Source organism: Gavialis gangeticus, unplaced genomic scaffold (genome assembly GCF_001723915.1).
Source record: "Gavialis gangeticus isolate Ggan-Ray unplaced genomic scaffold, GavGan_comp1, whole genome shotgun sequence".
Taxonomy (NCBI): domain Eukaryota; kingdom Metazoa; phylum Chordata; order Crocodylia; family Gavialidae; genus Gavialis; species Gavialis gangeticus.
In genome coordinates, this window is record NW_017729004.1 from 30,572,497 (window position 1) to 30,588,764 (window position 16,268).

The 16,268-nt window shown below is 41.4% G+C and overlaps 1 protein-coding gene across 3 annotated transcripts in view; it reads left to right on the plus strand.

The window, feature by feature from the left end:
• Positions 1-16,268, plus strand: part of CUL2 (cullin 2) — a 138,794-nt gene that overhangs the window by 110,469 nt on the left and 12,057 nt on the right. For all 3 annotated transcript variants that reach the window (XR_002095795.1, XM_019508194.1, XM_019508196.1), the window contains 7 exons: positions 2,005-2,064; positions 2,436-2,564; positions 2,688-2,774; positions 3,754-3,906; positions 4,350-4,427; positions 12,219-12,285; positions 14,646-14,848. Coding sequence is in view for 2 of the 3 variants with exons in the window: in XM_019508194.1 (XP_019363739.1) it covers positions 2,005-2,064; positions 2,436-2,564; positions 2,688-2,774; positions 3,754-3,906; positions 4,350-4,427; positions 12,219-12,285; positions 14,646-14,848 (777 nt within the window). In the remaining variant the exon portion in view is untranslated. The remainder of the gene's footprint in view (positions 1-2,004; positions 2,065-2,435; positions 2,565-2,687; positions 2,775-3,753; positions 3,907-4,349; positions 4,428-12,218; positions 12,286-14,645; positions 14,849-16,268) is intronic.

Below are 16,268 nucleotides of genomic sequence, written 5' to 3' on the forward strand. Positions count from 1 at the left end.
TACCTCCCACCCCACCCACCCACCTGCCCCTCTTGCAGTACACAGTTCCCAGCTGGCTCCTGCTGCACTGTGCACCGTCCATACAGCAAGGAACTGCTTGGTGCTGGAGCCAGCCCGGCCTGGCTGGCACTACACAGAGCCAGCCAGGAATTGCTGGGGCTGGGCTGGTTTCTGCTGCACCTGCAGGGAGAGTGGGGATCCAGCCCGGCTCCATGAAGCTTCTGCCAGCCCAGGCTCCACACTCCTGCCGCCCTGCCCTGGGCCCCAACTGTTGCAGGCCCTGTGCTTCCGCCCTGTGCTGCAGCCCAGCTGTCACTATGCTCCTGCTCGCCTGCTGGCTGCTACTCCTCCTCCTAACCCCCACCCCACATGCCACCACTCTTACCACCATTTCCCCATCTTCCTGCTGCTGCCACCACTTCTCCCCGCCTGCCTGCCTGCCTGACTGCCTGCTGCTCTGACAGTGTGAGGTTCCCAGCTGCATGGCTGGGACCGCAGACCACAACTGGAGCCTGGGCCCTGTGGGCTGGGGTGATCGCCAGCAGTCCTTCCCTCCCCCCTGTTCTTCTCTGGCTTTGCACACTTGGGTGGAGGGAGGGAGGGAACAGCCCTACAGTCACCAAGCCAGAAGCCTCTACTAGGCAGGGTCTTCTGGTTCGGGGCTAGAGGCAAGGCTGAGGGTGGGGCGGAGCCAGTTAGGCTTTGCTGCTGCTGCCCTGGAGTCCTGGCGCTGGCTCTTCCTAGGTCCTGCTGCTTCTGGCGCCTCGTCAGCTTAGATTGGCAACCACAGACGAATAATTTTATAAAATTTTTAGGGGCCCTGTGGGCCAGATAGAATGGCCTGGAGGGCTGGATCCAGCCTCCAGGCTGTGTTTTGCCCACCCCTGTTCTAGAGACAATCATATAACTTCTGTCCTCCACTGATGATGTGAATAAGCTACATCTTTATGCTCAATACTGTCCCTGTACAGCCTATAGGAACAAAAATAAGTGTAATCTCCTAGAAGACTTAAATGAGCAGAAATATTATAAAACAGTCCAACCCTAAAGCTTGAACTAATTGCGTAGTGCCACTGTGGAATAGAACTTATGAATCTTACTATAGCTGTAACCCAAAGATTCTTGAATATATGCATAGTTCCCAGGAAATTGTGTAATACTTTTGGTACAGCATGAGCCCAGGTTGTTTTGCAGTCATTTTGGAAGGAGACTTGCATAGTGTTTAGAATAATAATGTTGCCAGTTGCTGCCCTTCCTATCATGCATGTGCTGCCCTCGTGTTGCAGTTAACTCTTCCTTTTTTTCCTCTCCTTTTCCTTTATTCAGTCTTTTTTCATGATCTCACCTCTTCTTCCCAAAAACCTTTTTAAAATCTCCCTCTCCCATTCTCCACAGTCATCCCTTGACTGAGCTACTGTATCAGTCTCCTGCCTAGTTTCCTGTAACATTCACCTCCTAAGAATTAAAATATTTTCCTTTACCACTATAAGCATGCTACACCCTTTTATCAAGTCTTTTGCTCCTACAGTTCAAATGTACGTTCTTGACTTAAATCTCCGCTGCCGTCAGTTTATCTCATGTTACAATCCAATTTGTATTCACGCTACATGTTACAGTATCCGCTCTTTTTTTTTTTTTTAGCTTAGTGTTTTCCTTTGTCTTCTACACTTACCTTTATGCCTTTTTTAATGCTGTTTTCATGTCTTAGGACATCCTTCTCCCTGTTCACCAAGTATTCTTTCTCTCTTCTAAGGTTCTGATCAAATCCAGGTTTTTTATTATTTCTCCCTTCTTTATTCTCAAGTTAAAAATATCAACATTTAGGATTTCATTGTTCATTTCTCTTGTCTGTCTGTGTTGCCATTTCTTTTGACTGTCTGTGTTCTAAATCTTTCTTTTTAGAAAGTCTTTGCCCTGAACAATTTGCAGTGTCTTTGTCCTTCTCTGTAAAGCATAAAGGCAAGAATTAAGTTCTTCTTAAAATTTGTCTTTACTTCTGTATAGGCTCTGACATCTGTAGTAAATTATAGAGAACCCAAGTCAATCTGCAAAGCACCTGAGCTGGTAAGTAAAAAAAGTATTCTTGTATACTGTGATTATAATTTTAAAAAATCCTCTGCCCAGGCATGCAGATGGTGACTACTATTTGACCATTGTAAGAAAATAAAATTTCACTTACTGAATCAGCTTAAAGAGTATCTTTAAAAAAAATTCAGCCCGTGCGCCCAAGAAATGCCTGAGCAAACAAGTTATCTGTTTTCCACATTCTGCAATATTAGCATATTGTGGGGTACAATATACATGCTTCTGTACGTGTGATTCATATTCTCTCTCATCATTTCTGGTGTGATTTGTGACTTTATGTAAAAACTGTGAATATTTATTCTATAGCTTGATCAGTAGGTTTTGGGTTTGTTCTCTTTTTTTTACTTGAGCTGGCCAAGTACTGTGACAACCTGCTGAAGAAATCAGCAAAAGGAATGACAGAGAATGAAGTGGAAGACAAACTTACAAGCTTCATTACTGTTTTCAAATACATTGATGACAAAGACGTATTCCAAAAGGTAACCTCTGTTGTGTAACATTGAATGTAGCTAACTAATGTTACCATGCACATTTTATATTCACATACCTCTTAAAATTTCTCACAATTGAAGAAATCTTTTGCTTGTTTTTACTTTATACAGTTCTATGCCAGAATGTTGGCAAAACGATTAATTCATGGTTTGTCTATGTCTATGGACTCTGAAGAAGCCATGATTAATAAACTAAAGGTAATATGAACTACTCTTCTAATACCTTATAAAAGCTTTCAGTAAGGCTGCTTGCAAACATGGAATCCCCCCCACCCCCAAATGCACTTTACCAGAAGAAACAGCATGTTAGTTCTGTCTGGCTCTGCACCATCTGTATAGATTGGGTGCTTCAGTAGGGTTTTTTTGGTGCTTTTATAACTGATTCAATCAGCTGTTAGCTAAAAGCACCAAAAAAGCCCCTCTGAATTGCCTGATCTATACAGATGCTGCAGATCCGGGTCAAACTAATGCACTGCCTCTTCTGGGTATGTGCTGGGTTTGGTGCAGCAGTGTGCCAAGTTTAAGGTAAAGTGTGGTTTGTTTGTTTTTTTTTCATGTCTGCAAGCAGCCCAACTGTCCAGGTATAAGAGTCATATTAAGAGGGGCCAGCAGAGGGTGCCAAAAATAATCTAGCAGCAGCCAGTATAACTTCATTTGTTCATTGGTATACTGAAACAAAAAATAATTACCACATAATTTTGAGTTTTACAATAATTCTATATTGTGGGTTGTATCAAATGTGCCCACATGTCCCAGATTTGCATCATAGTAGTACTGGTGATCAAAGCTAAAGCAATCCATTCAAAATCAGCTTTATCTTTTAGTTTTGTAAATTAACTTTTGATGTGGACGCATTTTGGAAACATGCTATTAAGCTTCCTAATTTTACATATGAAAGGACTGTTGACTATATTATGGACACTGGAGAATGCTGGCAGCATAGAAATCGGTACATTGGTTCAATGTTACGTATTTAACTTGGTGCTGAAGTAGACAGAGAGGTAGTTAACTGTGTTAGTCTGAAATTAGGCACAAAGCAGGGTGGGGTAGCATATTACAGGCTGGCTCAGAGGCATGAGCTCATGCCTTTTTCAAGTAGTATTATGTATGTGCTACTTATTGTATATGAAGAAATACCAGTTTTAATTATTATATGTATTACAATGTTTCTTTACAGCAAGCCTGTGGTTATGAGTTTACCAGCAAACTCCATCGAATGTATACAGACATGAGTGTTAGTGCTGACCTCAACAATAAATTCAACAACTTTATTAAAAACCAGGACACCATTATAGATTTGGGAATTAGTTTTCAGATATATGTTCTACAGGTACTAATATATGTTTATTGTTGTTCATTGGTTGGAAGTTTATTGTATTTCTATAGTAAGCAAACATTTTTTCTAACTTCTAAATGTGATTGTTTTTCAGATGGAATTGACAACTTAAATATATTGTCACCATTGAGCAATCATGTTTTATATAAAAGTTTATCCTTTTGGGGGAGAGGGGAGGGTTCAAAGTCTGCCCTACCTTGTTCTTTACAAGTAGAAAGTTGTTATGCTTTAATGACTGTTTTCTCACCTAGAGCTTAATGCCTCACAGGTACACTCATTTTAGTGAGTAATAGAATTTCTGACTCAACTTGGGTGTCTTAAGACATGACTTGAATGCTAGGGCAGAGTTTTAGAAAATGATTTGGCTTAGTGCACGTGCTCCTTTGAACTAATTTTAACTTCTTTTGGAATGCTAATGTTCTTTCTTCTCCCCCCAGGCTGGTGCATGGCCTCTAACTCAGGCTCCTTCATCTACATTTGCAATTCCTCAGGAACTGGAAAAAAGTGTACAGATGGTAGGTTAGTAGGAGGTTTATTATAAATTTGTGGTGAATTTAATAACATAGTATTTGAATCCCCTCCAAAAAGCTGACCACTCTTAAGGTGAGAATATTGAGTTTTGTATAGAAGTCATGACTATCCAAATTTCAGGTATCTGTTGCCTTGAATTATGCCCCAGATGAAAGTTTTATTTTACAAAATTCCAGTTTTTCAATTTCAGTTTTGCCTGTATAGACCAGGCGTGGGCAGTTATTCGGGCTGCAGGGTTTTACTTAATGAGTTTTGTTAAGCTGTTAAGGACTGCATGTGTGCATACACATGCACACACATGAGCTCCACGCACTCCCTGCACACAGCCAGGTTGGGCAGGAGCCACACCAGCTTCACCACATGGCTTGAAGTAGCACGTGGGAATACAGTGTGGCAGCAGCCCAACCTGGCTGCGTGCTGGGGTCTCAGGGCAGGGGAGGAGGGGACAGGGAAAAGGGGGTCAGAAGCCACAGATTTATCTGGGTACAGCCGGGCTGGTGCCGCAGTGTGTTCCACCTTTCTTGCAACCCCTCCAACACATGGCTGGGCTGGTGCTGTGCTGTGTTCTTGTGCACTGCTTTGGGCCAAGTGGGCACAGCTGGAGCAGCTGGTGTGGCTGTTGCCTGACCCAGCTGCATGTTGGGGACTTGGGGTCACCCATGTGGCATGGGCCAAAGTGGCACATGGGAACACAGCATGGCACTGCATTAGCAGCGCCCGCAGCCCTACCAGGCCTGGGCCCAGACAACCTGTGGCTCCTGGACCTCTTCCCCTGTGCTCCCTCCCCAGCCAGTGGGGAAAACATACCTGACCTTTGCCTCTTGCCAGGGGCCAAACTGTCTGGTCTGCAAACAGCCACAGGCTCGGAGCTGCATGCAGACAGCCTCATTGGGCAGAAGCCAGGCCAGGAGCACAGTGCCCCCTGCTTTGGACTGCACACTGGGGGACTGGGCTGGGCCAGGGGAGGGAGTGGCTGCCTAGCTGCTGGAGCTGCTGCTGCTGCTGCAGCCAGCTACAGCCCAGAGAAGTGCGAGAGGTGCCAAAAGCAAAGGCAGCCATGGGCCGGTTATAGTTCTTCAGAGGAGCAGTTGCAGGCTTCATAGAATGATTTGGAAGGCTGAATCCAGCCTGCAGGCCATATTTTGCCCACCCTGATCTAGACACTTAGATGGCACACAAGCTTCTGAGCTCCAACACCATTTCCTAATATTTAGAAAGAAAAAAACAAGCCAGTCTTTTCTAACCTTTAATCGTAACAACACACAGAGGTCTTTAGTCCTATTATATAGCGAAACCTTAAAAAATTAAGGTTCTGACTCTTCTGTGAGATGTTTGAATTTTTTTTAGAACAATAAGGATTTTCCCCTATATTTTTTCCTTTACCTACACATCCCCATCCATTTATATTCTTGATGTTTGGAATACTGTACGAATACCTTCTGTCCTTCACAAGCACCACCATTTTAGAGTGCATCACTTCAGGCTGAAAAGGCTATGTATGTATCCCAGCTTTTAATGTTTAAAAAAAAAAAAAGCCAGCTAAGGCTGCATACACACAATCAAATCATCCAGGCTTGTTTTCCTGAGAGAAAAACCGACCTGTAAAGAAGTTCAGAGAGAGAAACAAAGAGCTTTCAGTGCAGATACTGAACTGCTGAGAGTCCCTAGAGCACACAACCCAGAGAGCTTTGCAGGTTATTTTTTTTTTAAGTGAAAGTAGGAAAGAATCACCAGAAGTGAGGGAAGGTGAGGGCAGGGTCTGTGCCATGCACAGAAGAGTTCTCCAGCCTTTCCCTCCCCCGTGCTGTGTTGGAGCCCAACTAACGCTGGGCAGGATGTATGAATGTATGCTTCCCTGTACCCAAGTGCTACAGTGTAATTCAGGCAGGGAACAAGTCAGGAGCACAACATAACCCCAAAGTACTTCAGTGCTGGGCTTTTCCAGCCAAAGCACTCGGGGGTGTGTTCTGCTCCCTGCTTGGCTGAGGCTGACACAGGTCTCCTTCCCCCTGTGGGAGGGGAGAGAGCAGCAAAGCCAGCTAGGATTGTGGAGGTCAGCTCTGTGTCCACAGCCTATACAAAACTTCAGTCTCCTGAGAGAGATTCTCCAGGGAGCCACTTCACTTGACTTGTTCCCAAGTTTCTTTTCTCCCCAAGTGGCCACTTTTACACTGGGAGAAAAAAATTGAACTTGTACACTTGTGGTTTCTCCAGGGAGAGTAGAGACTTTCCCTGGAGAAAGTGAACATCTCTCCAAGCCCTAAGTACACAGCACTGTCAGTGTTGTGGTTTTAGCAGCCCCAAACTGAATAGCTCCCCTAATTTTCAAGGTTATTGATAGTTTCTGGGTTACTATTTAAGGAGCTAGTGCCTTTGTTCGTTTGTCAACAAAAAGTTTGTCAGGTTGTTGGCTACAAAGGACCAACACAGGATCATCATAAAATTCTAGTTTATTAGACAGATGCAAAAGTCAGATCATAAACTTTGGGGCTGATCCCCTCAAGCACACACACATTCATGCACACACACACACTCACAGTAGCTAGCTATGAACACTAAGCACCTATGTCACGATATACCTATCCCCAAGCTCTGGAATCCACTGTTGATAGCCAATCAGGGCTTCTTTCAGTGTGATGTTGCTTCAGAAGGGGGTCGCCGGCTGGTCCTTCTGACTGGACAGGCAGGGTGCTGCTCAGGTCAGAGAGGGCACCATTGGGGGTCATTCTTTGCTGCCTTTTATCCCTCTCTGGCAGACTTTTGGTGACTCCCCAATTTTAGGATTTACCCAATCCAGGGGTTGTTGACCTTGTGGGACGTCCCCCTTGGTGGTTGCTGGATGGAAGCTGTCAGCCCCGGGGTCACGGCTGCAGATACGTGCAGTTTTGGGAGTCTCTTGATAAAGTTTGATGAATTCACTGCTGTGATTAGTTCAAACTGGATCTTCTGTACCTTTAACAGTGAAGTTTCAGGGAGTTCTTGGCTCTGTATTGATCCTTTCCTCTCCTTAGTCTGTGGTTTCCTAGGTGTTAATTGCTGCTCGTTAGCCTGTTATCCTGTCTAGCTACTGTGTTATGCAATCAACCAAAGTTCATTCAGGGATCCCCTCCATACAGAGAAGCTGCCGTTTCATTCCCGCCCTTGCGAACATTGTAACATGGTACAACTTACCTTTAAACTTAACGTACATTTGTTACAAAGTTAAAAAGCATAGAATATGAAACAAAAAAGGGTGAAATGCCATGGCACATACAACAAATAGACCAAATACAATGGGGGGACGGACATACTGATGCAGAATCCTTTTTTATACCCATAAAAACATCTACAAACTATATTTTTATTACAAGTACACCTTATATTCTATAAAAATAATTATAATAAAAGAAAAAGAGGGAGGAAGGAAGAAAAGGTAGAAGAGAGAAAGCATCCCCAAAAGGGGGCAAATACTGCAAAAGAGGTTTTTTGCCTTATGGAGGGGCTTCACATTGGAAGGGGGTAGGCAAAAAACAGTTTCTTGCTACAAGGTAAATCACAACAGCATGTTCATAGTGATGACATTCAATGTATGTAATCAAGGAAAGAAGAAACTGGGTTGCAGATTGCTCTCTGCTTTTCAGAGGAAAACTAGAAACCAATTTAGAAGTCAGGTTCTAAATAACTTTTCTAAAATAGTTACTTTTTAATCAATTTTAAAAATGTTTCCCAGTGTTCTCCTAAATAACTGGTTTAAACATGTTAATCATATTGGGCATTTTTACACATGCATGCACCACAGCATTGGGCACTTTGAAGAGTGCCCGGTGCTGCGGTGCATGCATTTGTATAAATGGCAAAATGCATGTCAGCGCTGAGAAAATGGCAGCAGTGCACTTTTGAACTCAAATGCATTGAAGGTGTTTTAGTTCAAAAGCCCACTGCTGCCATTTTCTGTGTGCTGACGTACATTTTGCCATTTGTAAAAATGCATGCGACAGCACCAGGCATGTCAGCTCGCATGCTCTGCAGACTCAATCGAGTCTGCTCTGACACGCTGGGTTTCCGGTGCATTGGAGCAGCAAAGGTATGGGTAAAAATGCCCATTTAGTCCAAATGGACCGTTTGAAGTATGGTTACACTAAAAGTACTTCCCACAGAAGGCTTTACAAAGGTATCATTTTGGGGGGGCTGCGAGCAGGAAATACAGTAGACAGTGTCTGGATCTTGCTCCTCTATTTTATTCCTGATGGAACATAAAGTCCTCATTTTGAAAGTCAGTTTTTGAGTCATTTAACTCTGACCAAGGTGTTTAATTTTTTAATTGTTTTGATTGCAAAGTGAAACAGTCTTCGCATGATCCTCAAAGAAATGGCAACAACAGCAAAGAAGCACTCTGTCTGTCTTTGATGATTTTAAGAGGAGTATATTCCTGTGGCTCATTGTACCCGTGTAGTAAATAGTAGTAAAGGGATTATTTGCTGGCTGTGTTGCTTCCAGACTTCAACCTTTTTTTTTTCTAGAAAGGCATAATTTAAAAATGTTAGCTACAGCCCGTAGATGTATGTCTAATTTTATTGTTCCGTTTAAGCTGTTACTTTAGTCAAATCTATTTTTGATTTTACTTAGTCAGGAGAAATTTACAACTAAATTAATTTACCTCACAAGTTTGTACACCTTTCAAAACAGCTTTGGGGAAGTAAGAATTATAATTAATATTCTCTATAATTAATATTCTCTATTTCTCAGTAACCTCTGGTTGTTGTGGGAGGTTCTCCAAGAAGTATTGTTCCCTGAGGTTGGGGAGTTTAAATATAATTTTTTTTTATATTAGTCTAATGTCTCTTTTTTAAAAATATCCATTTTATTAAATCATTACAATTAATAGGTAGTAGGAGAAATAGATAATGTAAAATACGGGGCATGTATGCAGTGTATTTTCATGCAACACTATAAAATGTGTTGACAGTTAACTAATTCATCTGGTATGCATTCAGATGACATATATAGGGATTTAAGTTATGGGGACTGTGAAAAGATTAGAAGTGGCAAACTACTACTACTGCCACTTCATTTTTGGTCATAAGTTTTCTTGTGATGAACTGAGATAATCTTTTGAATGTTATAACTCCACTGGTATATTATTACAATTTTAACAAAAAAAGCCCATCATATTGATATTTTTAAAGAGAAAACCACAAGAGCAGCACAAATGAAAAAAAAATTGATAATTTATAAATCTACTTCTGACATTTTCCAGGTCTGCAAAATTGCTGTCTTTAGATGCTAACTTTCTGCTCTGCTGAGATGTCTAGGTGTGCCCTGAACTAGGGGTGTCTTATCAGCATATGAGCAAAAAATCACATTTGGTAATGGGAAAGAATTTGATTTTATTCATTTTTCAATTAATTTGCTATTTTTTCTTTATATTCACTACAGTATATAGTTCTTATGCATCCTAAAGGTATATCAAATAAAATTACTGATACACTAGATTTACATGATTGTTGTCATCCCATTTTTAAAAAAGAGTTAATTCACTGTTCTTTGTAGTTAACAATACTTTCTACTTCATTTTGAGTATTTTAGGGCAAGTTTTAAGCTCTAAGACTGAGACCACCTTATTTTCAGTTTGTTGACATTGACTTGCAAGAGAGAAGCAAGAATACTATTAATTTGCCAACTAAACAGTTATATAAAATTATGTTGGAGGAACCATTTATCTCTCCTGTTCCAAATTAACCCTGTGGTCTGTTTTCTTGAAACCTTAGCTATTATAAACATTTTTTGGTCAATACCTTGTTCTTACTGTGGCTAATGGTTTATTTTACAAAGTAAAATGTTGAGTTGACAAGATCTATAGCACAACTACATTGCAGATTTACTGTGTCAGGCAGAGTATCCCAAACACAGTGGACTGTCTCTTGGATCAGAAGCAGTTTGTGTGGCACTAAATATGGGCTAAGTAGTCCACTCACTGAGGGGGAGGTTCTCATTGTGCTTATAAATAAGGGCAAGTGAGTGGGGAACCAGCCCCGTGCATCAGCTTAGGAGGCAAAAAATAGCAGTTGCTGCTGGCCAGGCTTCTGCCAGCCAGGGCACAAAACTGCCCAGTTACACTTTTGGATATGCACCTCAAGTATTCACATTTTGAGTTTTTCTCCCTCAGTACCTTACAGCTTATGTGTACCTTACAGTGTGCTCTTCAGCCAGGGGGTGTTAGAGGGTTGCTCAGCCTTACTGCTTTGTTCTTTCTTCTCCTCCTCCATCACAAGAGATGAGCATGTCAGATCTTGTTCACTAATAGCCTGCCTGCCACCCAGAGTGCAGCAAACTATATGAACTCTGAAAACAAGATAGTATATATTGTACATGATGTTTTGACTATTCATACATATTTGTAGTATGCAGTAAATTAGAATAAATTTGTTACGGGGAGACTACTGTAATAGAATATTCTTACTCATCTGACCCTCATAAATCTTTCTTTATTTTAAAAATCAAATTTGTCAAAATTTTTATTCTCTATTCAGTTTAGGAAATTGTAAGTTTAATATACTTTATTAAATGCTGTATATTCTGTATATTATTTGTAAGCATTCAAATTAGTTTGTGATATTATGGTCCGTTTCCTGGAAAGGTGGGTAGTTTTTGTGTTCTCTTGAATCATTTCATTAATGTAAAGTGTTCCAGTAAATGGTTGACTTGTATAATTGTTCATCACCATAAATATGGTAACATATAAATAGTTTGCTTTTATAATGAATACCCACTAAGGCTGTGTCCAGACGACCAGTCTGCAGTGTCACACACCGCACATTCAGGTGTTTCCTGCACTTCTATCTTGCTGCACGGCGGGGGTTTCTGACCTTGGGAGATCCCGGGGTCAAAAAAGCCCATGCTGAGAAAAAGTGGGTCGCCATGCATAGTGGCATTGTGCACTGCCCAAAACAGGAGCCTGGCCTGGCTGGAAGCCACACTCTGGCTGCTGGCTAGGCTTCCTGCCGCAGCTGCAGCCCCAGGAGGCCCCCAGCACCACAGGTAAGGCTGCTGGGGCCGGCCCAGTTGCTGGCTCCAGGCTCCCCTATCCCACCCAGGATAACCTGCTGCATGCCAGAGCACACATGGCATAGGCATTCCCCGATGACAAGTAGCAGCAGCACAAGGTGTGCCACTACTACTTGTCCTCGGGGAAGCAAACATCTGTGCTTGTCTGCATGTTCCCTAAAATATCTAAATCTAGATAAGCTACATCAAAAAAATCAAAGTGAATTTCTTAACTTGATTTACGTAATAAATCAGAACTAGTGAATGATTGCACCAAAAAGATTAAGTGATAAATATGTTTGTTGTGTAGTAATAGCAACAGTAAATTAGTATACAATTTGTATAATACTGTCATTTATAATTGTATCTAAAATTCTCTTGGTTTCAATCTAAATGACAAAATTGTATTTGAAAAATACCAAGCTATTGCATTGATTACAAGGTTCTTAAGGTAATGTCTCATTGAGCTTTGTGCCATATTCACTTATAAAGTCTTAGATTTCCAATGACAGATATGGGATTTCCAATGACAAATGACTTTTGGTCCCATATCTTGGTCACCCATAAAAACTTAAATTATTTGGTTTACTTATATGTTTATGAATATATACAGTGTCTGTTTTTAAACATCTTGGTACAAAATCGTGAACGCCTAATTAGTACCAATAATGACAATGGTATGACAGTAAAATACTCAGGTTACAAATAGTTATACAGAAGAGATTTAACTGAAAATTTATTTTATTTTGCAGTTCGAATTATTTTACAGTCAGCATTTCAGTGGGAGAAAGCTTACTTGGTTACATTATCTTTGTACAGGTAAAAATAATTGCATGTTTCTGGTTAATTATATTGTAATTAATAATCAGTTAAAGTATTATTATAACTTATAAAATATACTTTACAACACTGCCAATAAAAATGTATTTGTTACAGGAATTTCTAAGCCCTTTACTGATTCGGAATAATTTTTTTACATAGGGTTACAGCGTTAAGCTGTATATAACGTTATCTTCTTTTTTTGTATCAATAGTTATACTAATGTGGCAAACCCGTAATAGTTTTTCTCAATTAGGGAATACAAGATGATAAAATACTATGTATAAATTTAGTGCATTCAGTCGTGGATAAAAACATATTGCCGTACATGACAAATTTCTGGATTAACAATAGATTAATTTATTTAAAACCATTTAGGTGGTCTACACTGGTTGACATTCTGGATGCCATGTTATCTTAAAATGAGTACATTGTTTTAATGAAGACCAATTTGTGGCCAATCACCATGAAAAGAAATAAGAAAAAATGTTACTTCCAGTTACTGTGATTAACAATCAGGGGAAACCATAAAAATCAAATCTTGTTACCATTAAATGTGTAAGCCATGAAACGGATTTATTTATTCCCAGTTACCATATTTACTTTACATAATTTAAGATGCCCCCCCAATAAGATTCTGTATATGGAAAATGTATACATTTGTTACAATTTTCCAGGTATAGAATCTAGTTATTGGAGGGTTGTCTTAAATTTGTCCCCCTCCCACTTCTACAGCAGGTAAAGCAGTGGTTGGGGGGAAAAGGGTTATGGGAGTCAGGTTCCCCCTTGCCTTCCTAACTTTTTCCCTTTGCAGTCTTTCTGCCTCTGTCCCCCCACTATCAGCACCTCCCCACCTCCAGCTCTCCACAGCCTCTGCCCCTTCCCCTGCTCCCTAGTCTCTGCCTCTTTCTCCGCCCCCACCCCCTACTGTCAGACATTGTTTGGGCTCTGTTTCCTCCTGGAGCACAGCACATGGAAGTACAGCCCCTGCTGGCTATATAGCAGTGTTGGCACTGCTGATTGGCAAGGCAGGGGCCATGCAGCAGAATTGGCACTGCTGGTTGGCCAGAAGAGACAGTTTCTAGGTACTCCACGCCCAAAGGGAAACCACCTTGTGCTGGAGCTGAGCTGCACCTAACAGGAAGAGGGTGGGGGAGAAGCTGCAGAGGGCAAGCAGGCGTGGACGGCAGGAGGTTGCTGTGGGTCTGACTGGTGCCACCCTGGGCTCCGGGCCAGAGTCAACCACAGTGGCCATGTGCCCCTCCCCCTCCTGCTCTGCTTTGTAGAGCGAATCTTAAGACAAGGGTTTTTCCCCCATGCTGACTGGGGTGAAAAACCTCATCTTAGATTCAAATAAATATAGTTGTACATATTAGGCTACTTTGTGATTTGTCACATGTAAAAAGCTATAGTTTTATTAGCGGCCATTCACTCTGCATTTTAAGTAAATAAAATGTTTGAGGAGCGCAGGTTATTGCACAGAGTTCATATATAGACTAGCACACAGTAGTGCTGTGTTTCGATACGCACATTGGCATGACAGTTGAATCCCCCCATTAGCAGATCATGAAACACAAGCTGAAGTTTTCAGACTGGCCCTTACCAGTCTTGCTTCCTTTTTTTTCAGAACATAAACTAATAATATTGAGGAAACTTCCTTTATAGAAAAGTCTTTTTGCCCCCCACAGAATGTCATTACAAATTGTGGTTTACAATGCACTTCATTTAAACTATTTGAGACTTTTCACCATTTTAAGTGAAAATCAGCTGTGTTCCAGTACAGCATTATCAGGTTTCTCTTTATATTGGAAACAGGATGCATATGTGATTGGTCAGAATTTTTTGTCAGAAAGTTCATGCCACTGCTTGCACACTCATTGGTGAGTGTATATCTAAGGTGTGTTCACAGTCAGGGTTTTATACCCATAGATGGTTATTTAAATGCCTGTCTGGCTATGAATGTGGGTTGAAAGTCTTGAAATGCACACCCTTGGTATTGTTTGTACAAGGCTGCAGAGAGAAGTCTTACTAATCAAGTCCTGTGTTACTTCATGGTAGGTATGGTAGCAGAGCAGTTAAGGTGTCTGTCTACAGAGGATTGAGTTTGAGCCCTACTCCATGCTTCTGCCAAAGACATCTGCCAGTCAGCCTAGCTGCAAATTGTACCTAGGCATTTGATCTCATGGGATCCATGATGGCTGGGCACAGCTTCCTGTGTGCCATTGGCTATAAAAATTAATATTCCTTGATCATGCTTGCCTAGTGGGCTGCAAAATTTGGCAAATCTCTGACCTTTGTTTGTATGACTTAATGGCATATTGTACCAGTTTGTGAAATAATTGTTACTATTACTACTACAGGTGAAGTTAAAATGAACTATTTGTGCAAACCATATGTAGCCATGGTCACAACATACCAAATGGCAGTACTACTTGCCTTCAACAACAGTGAAACTGTCAGTTACAAAGAGCTTCAGGATAGCACACAAATGAATGAGAAGGAACTGACAAAAACCATCAAATCATTACTTGATGTCAAAATGATCAACCACGATTCAGATAAGGTATGTGGTAGTGTTATAAAGATTGTTTAACATTCCCAGTCCCGGGTTGGTTTGGTTTTTCATAAATTGTATTTTTTTAAATGAAAATTCCCTGGTGCCTCTCCCTGTTTTGGAGCCAGCTTATTGCTGCCACATATTTTTGCCAGATCTACATGGCTAAGACAATGAGCCACATTGTTCACAAAGTTTTGTATATTCTGTAGGCAGGTAGAAGAAAGGCCATGCTACCAAGTTTCCTCAAATTTGTCTTATACCAGCTGAAAAGGTAATAAAGGCTAAAGCTGTGCTTTTTTTCCAGTGAGCCCTATTGAAGTGTGGCACTATTTAGGGCTTTAGGGTCAAAAATTGAGAAGAAGGACTCTGAAAGTAGAGCTTAACCAGTAATGAGCTGAATTTGGGAAAAGGGAAAAGCTGTAGCAGCTGGGAGGCAATGCAGGGTCTTCAGCTGAGCCCCAAGATTAGGTGCTGTGACCAAAGCACTTGTCCAGTTTTAGGAGCAAAGAGCAGCAGTCATCGTGCCCTTTCCTCAGTAGGTTTTCTCCCTACGGGAAGGAGCAAACAGATCAGAATCCTGTGACTACTGCACTTCACCAGCAAGTAGGGCTCCTCAAGGGCTCCTCTTTTAAGTAGTAACATCTGGAGTAGTACTGTGGTTACAGCACTGGACTGAATATCAGGAGATCTGGGTTCTGTTTCTTGATATCACAAGTTTCTGCACAATCTTGATGAAGTCACTTGACCTCTGCCCTGTGTTCTTGCCTCAGTAAAATGAAGTATTTGTCCAACTCAGGTGCTACGGCGATGAATACTGTAGAAATTTTTGTTTGCTGAAGTTTGTAGTCTTCTCTCCAGCTTTCCCAGAAAACCTTATACTGTGGTAACATCCATCAGCTTAAGCTGAGGTCAGGGAACCAAGGCAGCTTTGCTAGCTGATCCGGGTGCTTGCCAAGAAAGACTATCAGGATGTGAGAAGGGAGTTCACAAGGAAGGTTTGGATTCTTGGCACAAGGGCAGCTACCTGACAGGATCCAGAAATGAGTTTATGTTGGGAGCTCACAATTCGGGGTCACACTACAGGGAGAAGCTTACCAGGAACTGAGTGGAATCTGGTTGGTCATCGGAAGCTAATACAGATATCCATTTACAGTGATATGAAAGCTCAAAGTGATAGTTCATGCAGGAAGTCCATTAAAAAGGGTACATGATTAGGCATGTGTAATGTCAGTGGATTTGTGCACCTTTTTAATATGACTTGATGCTGGAGGGGGGAATGCAGTAGATTTCTAAGCTTTTTACGTATGAATATGTTTACTTCTGTAGTTTTCAGTCCTTAGCTACAGGATCTTTATATCCACATCCACAGGAGGCCTCAAATGCCTCTACACAAACGCTCGTAGTATGGGAAACAAGCAGGAGGAAC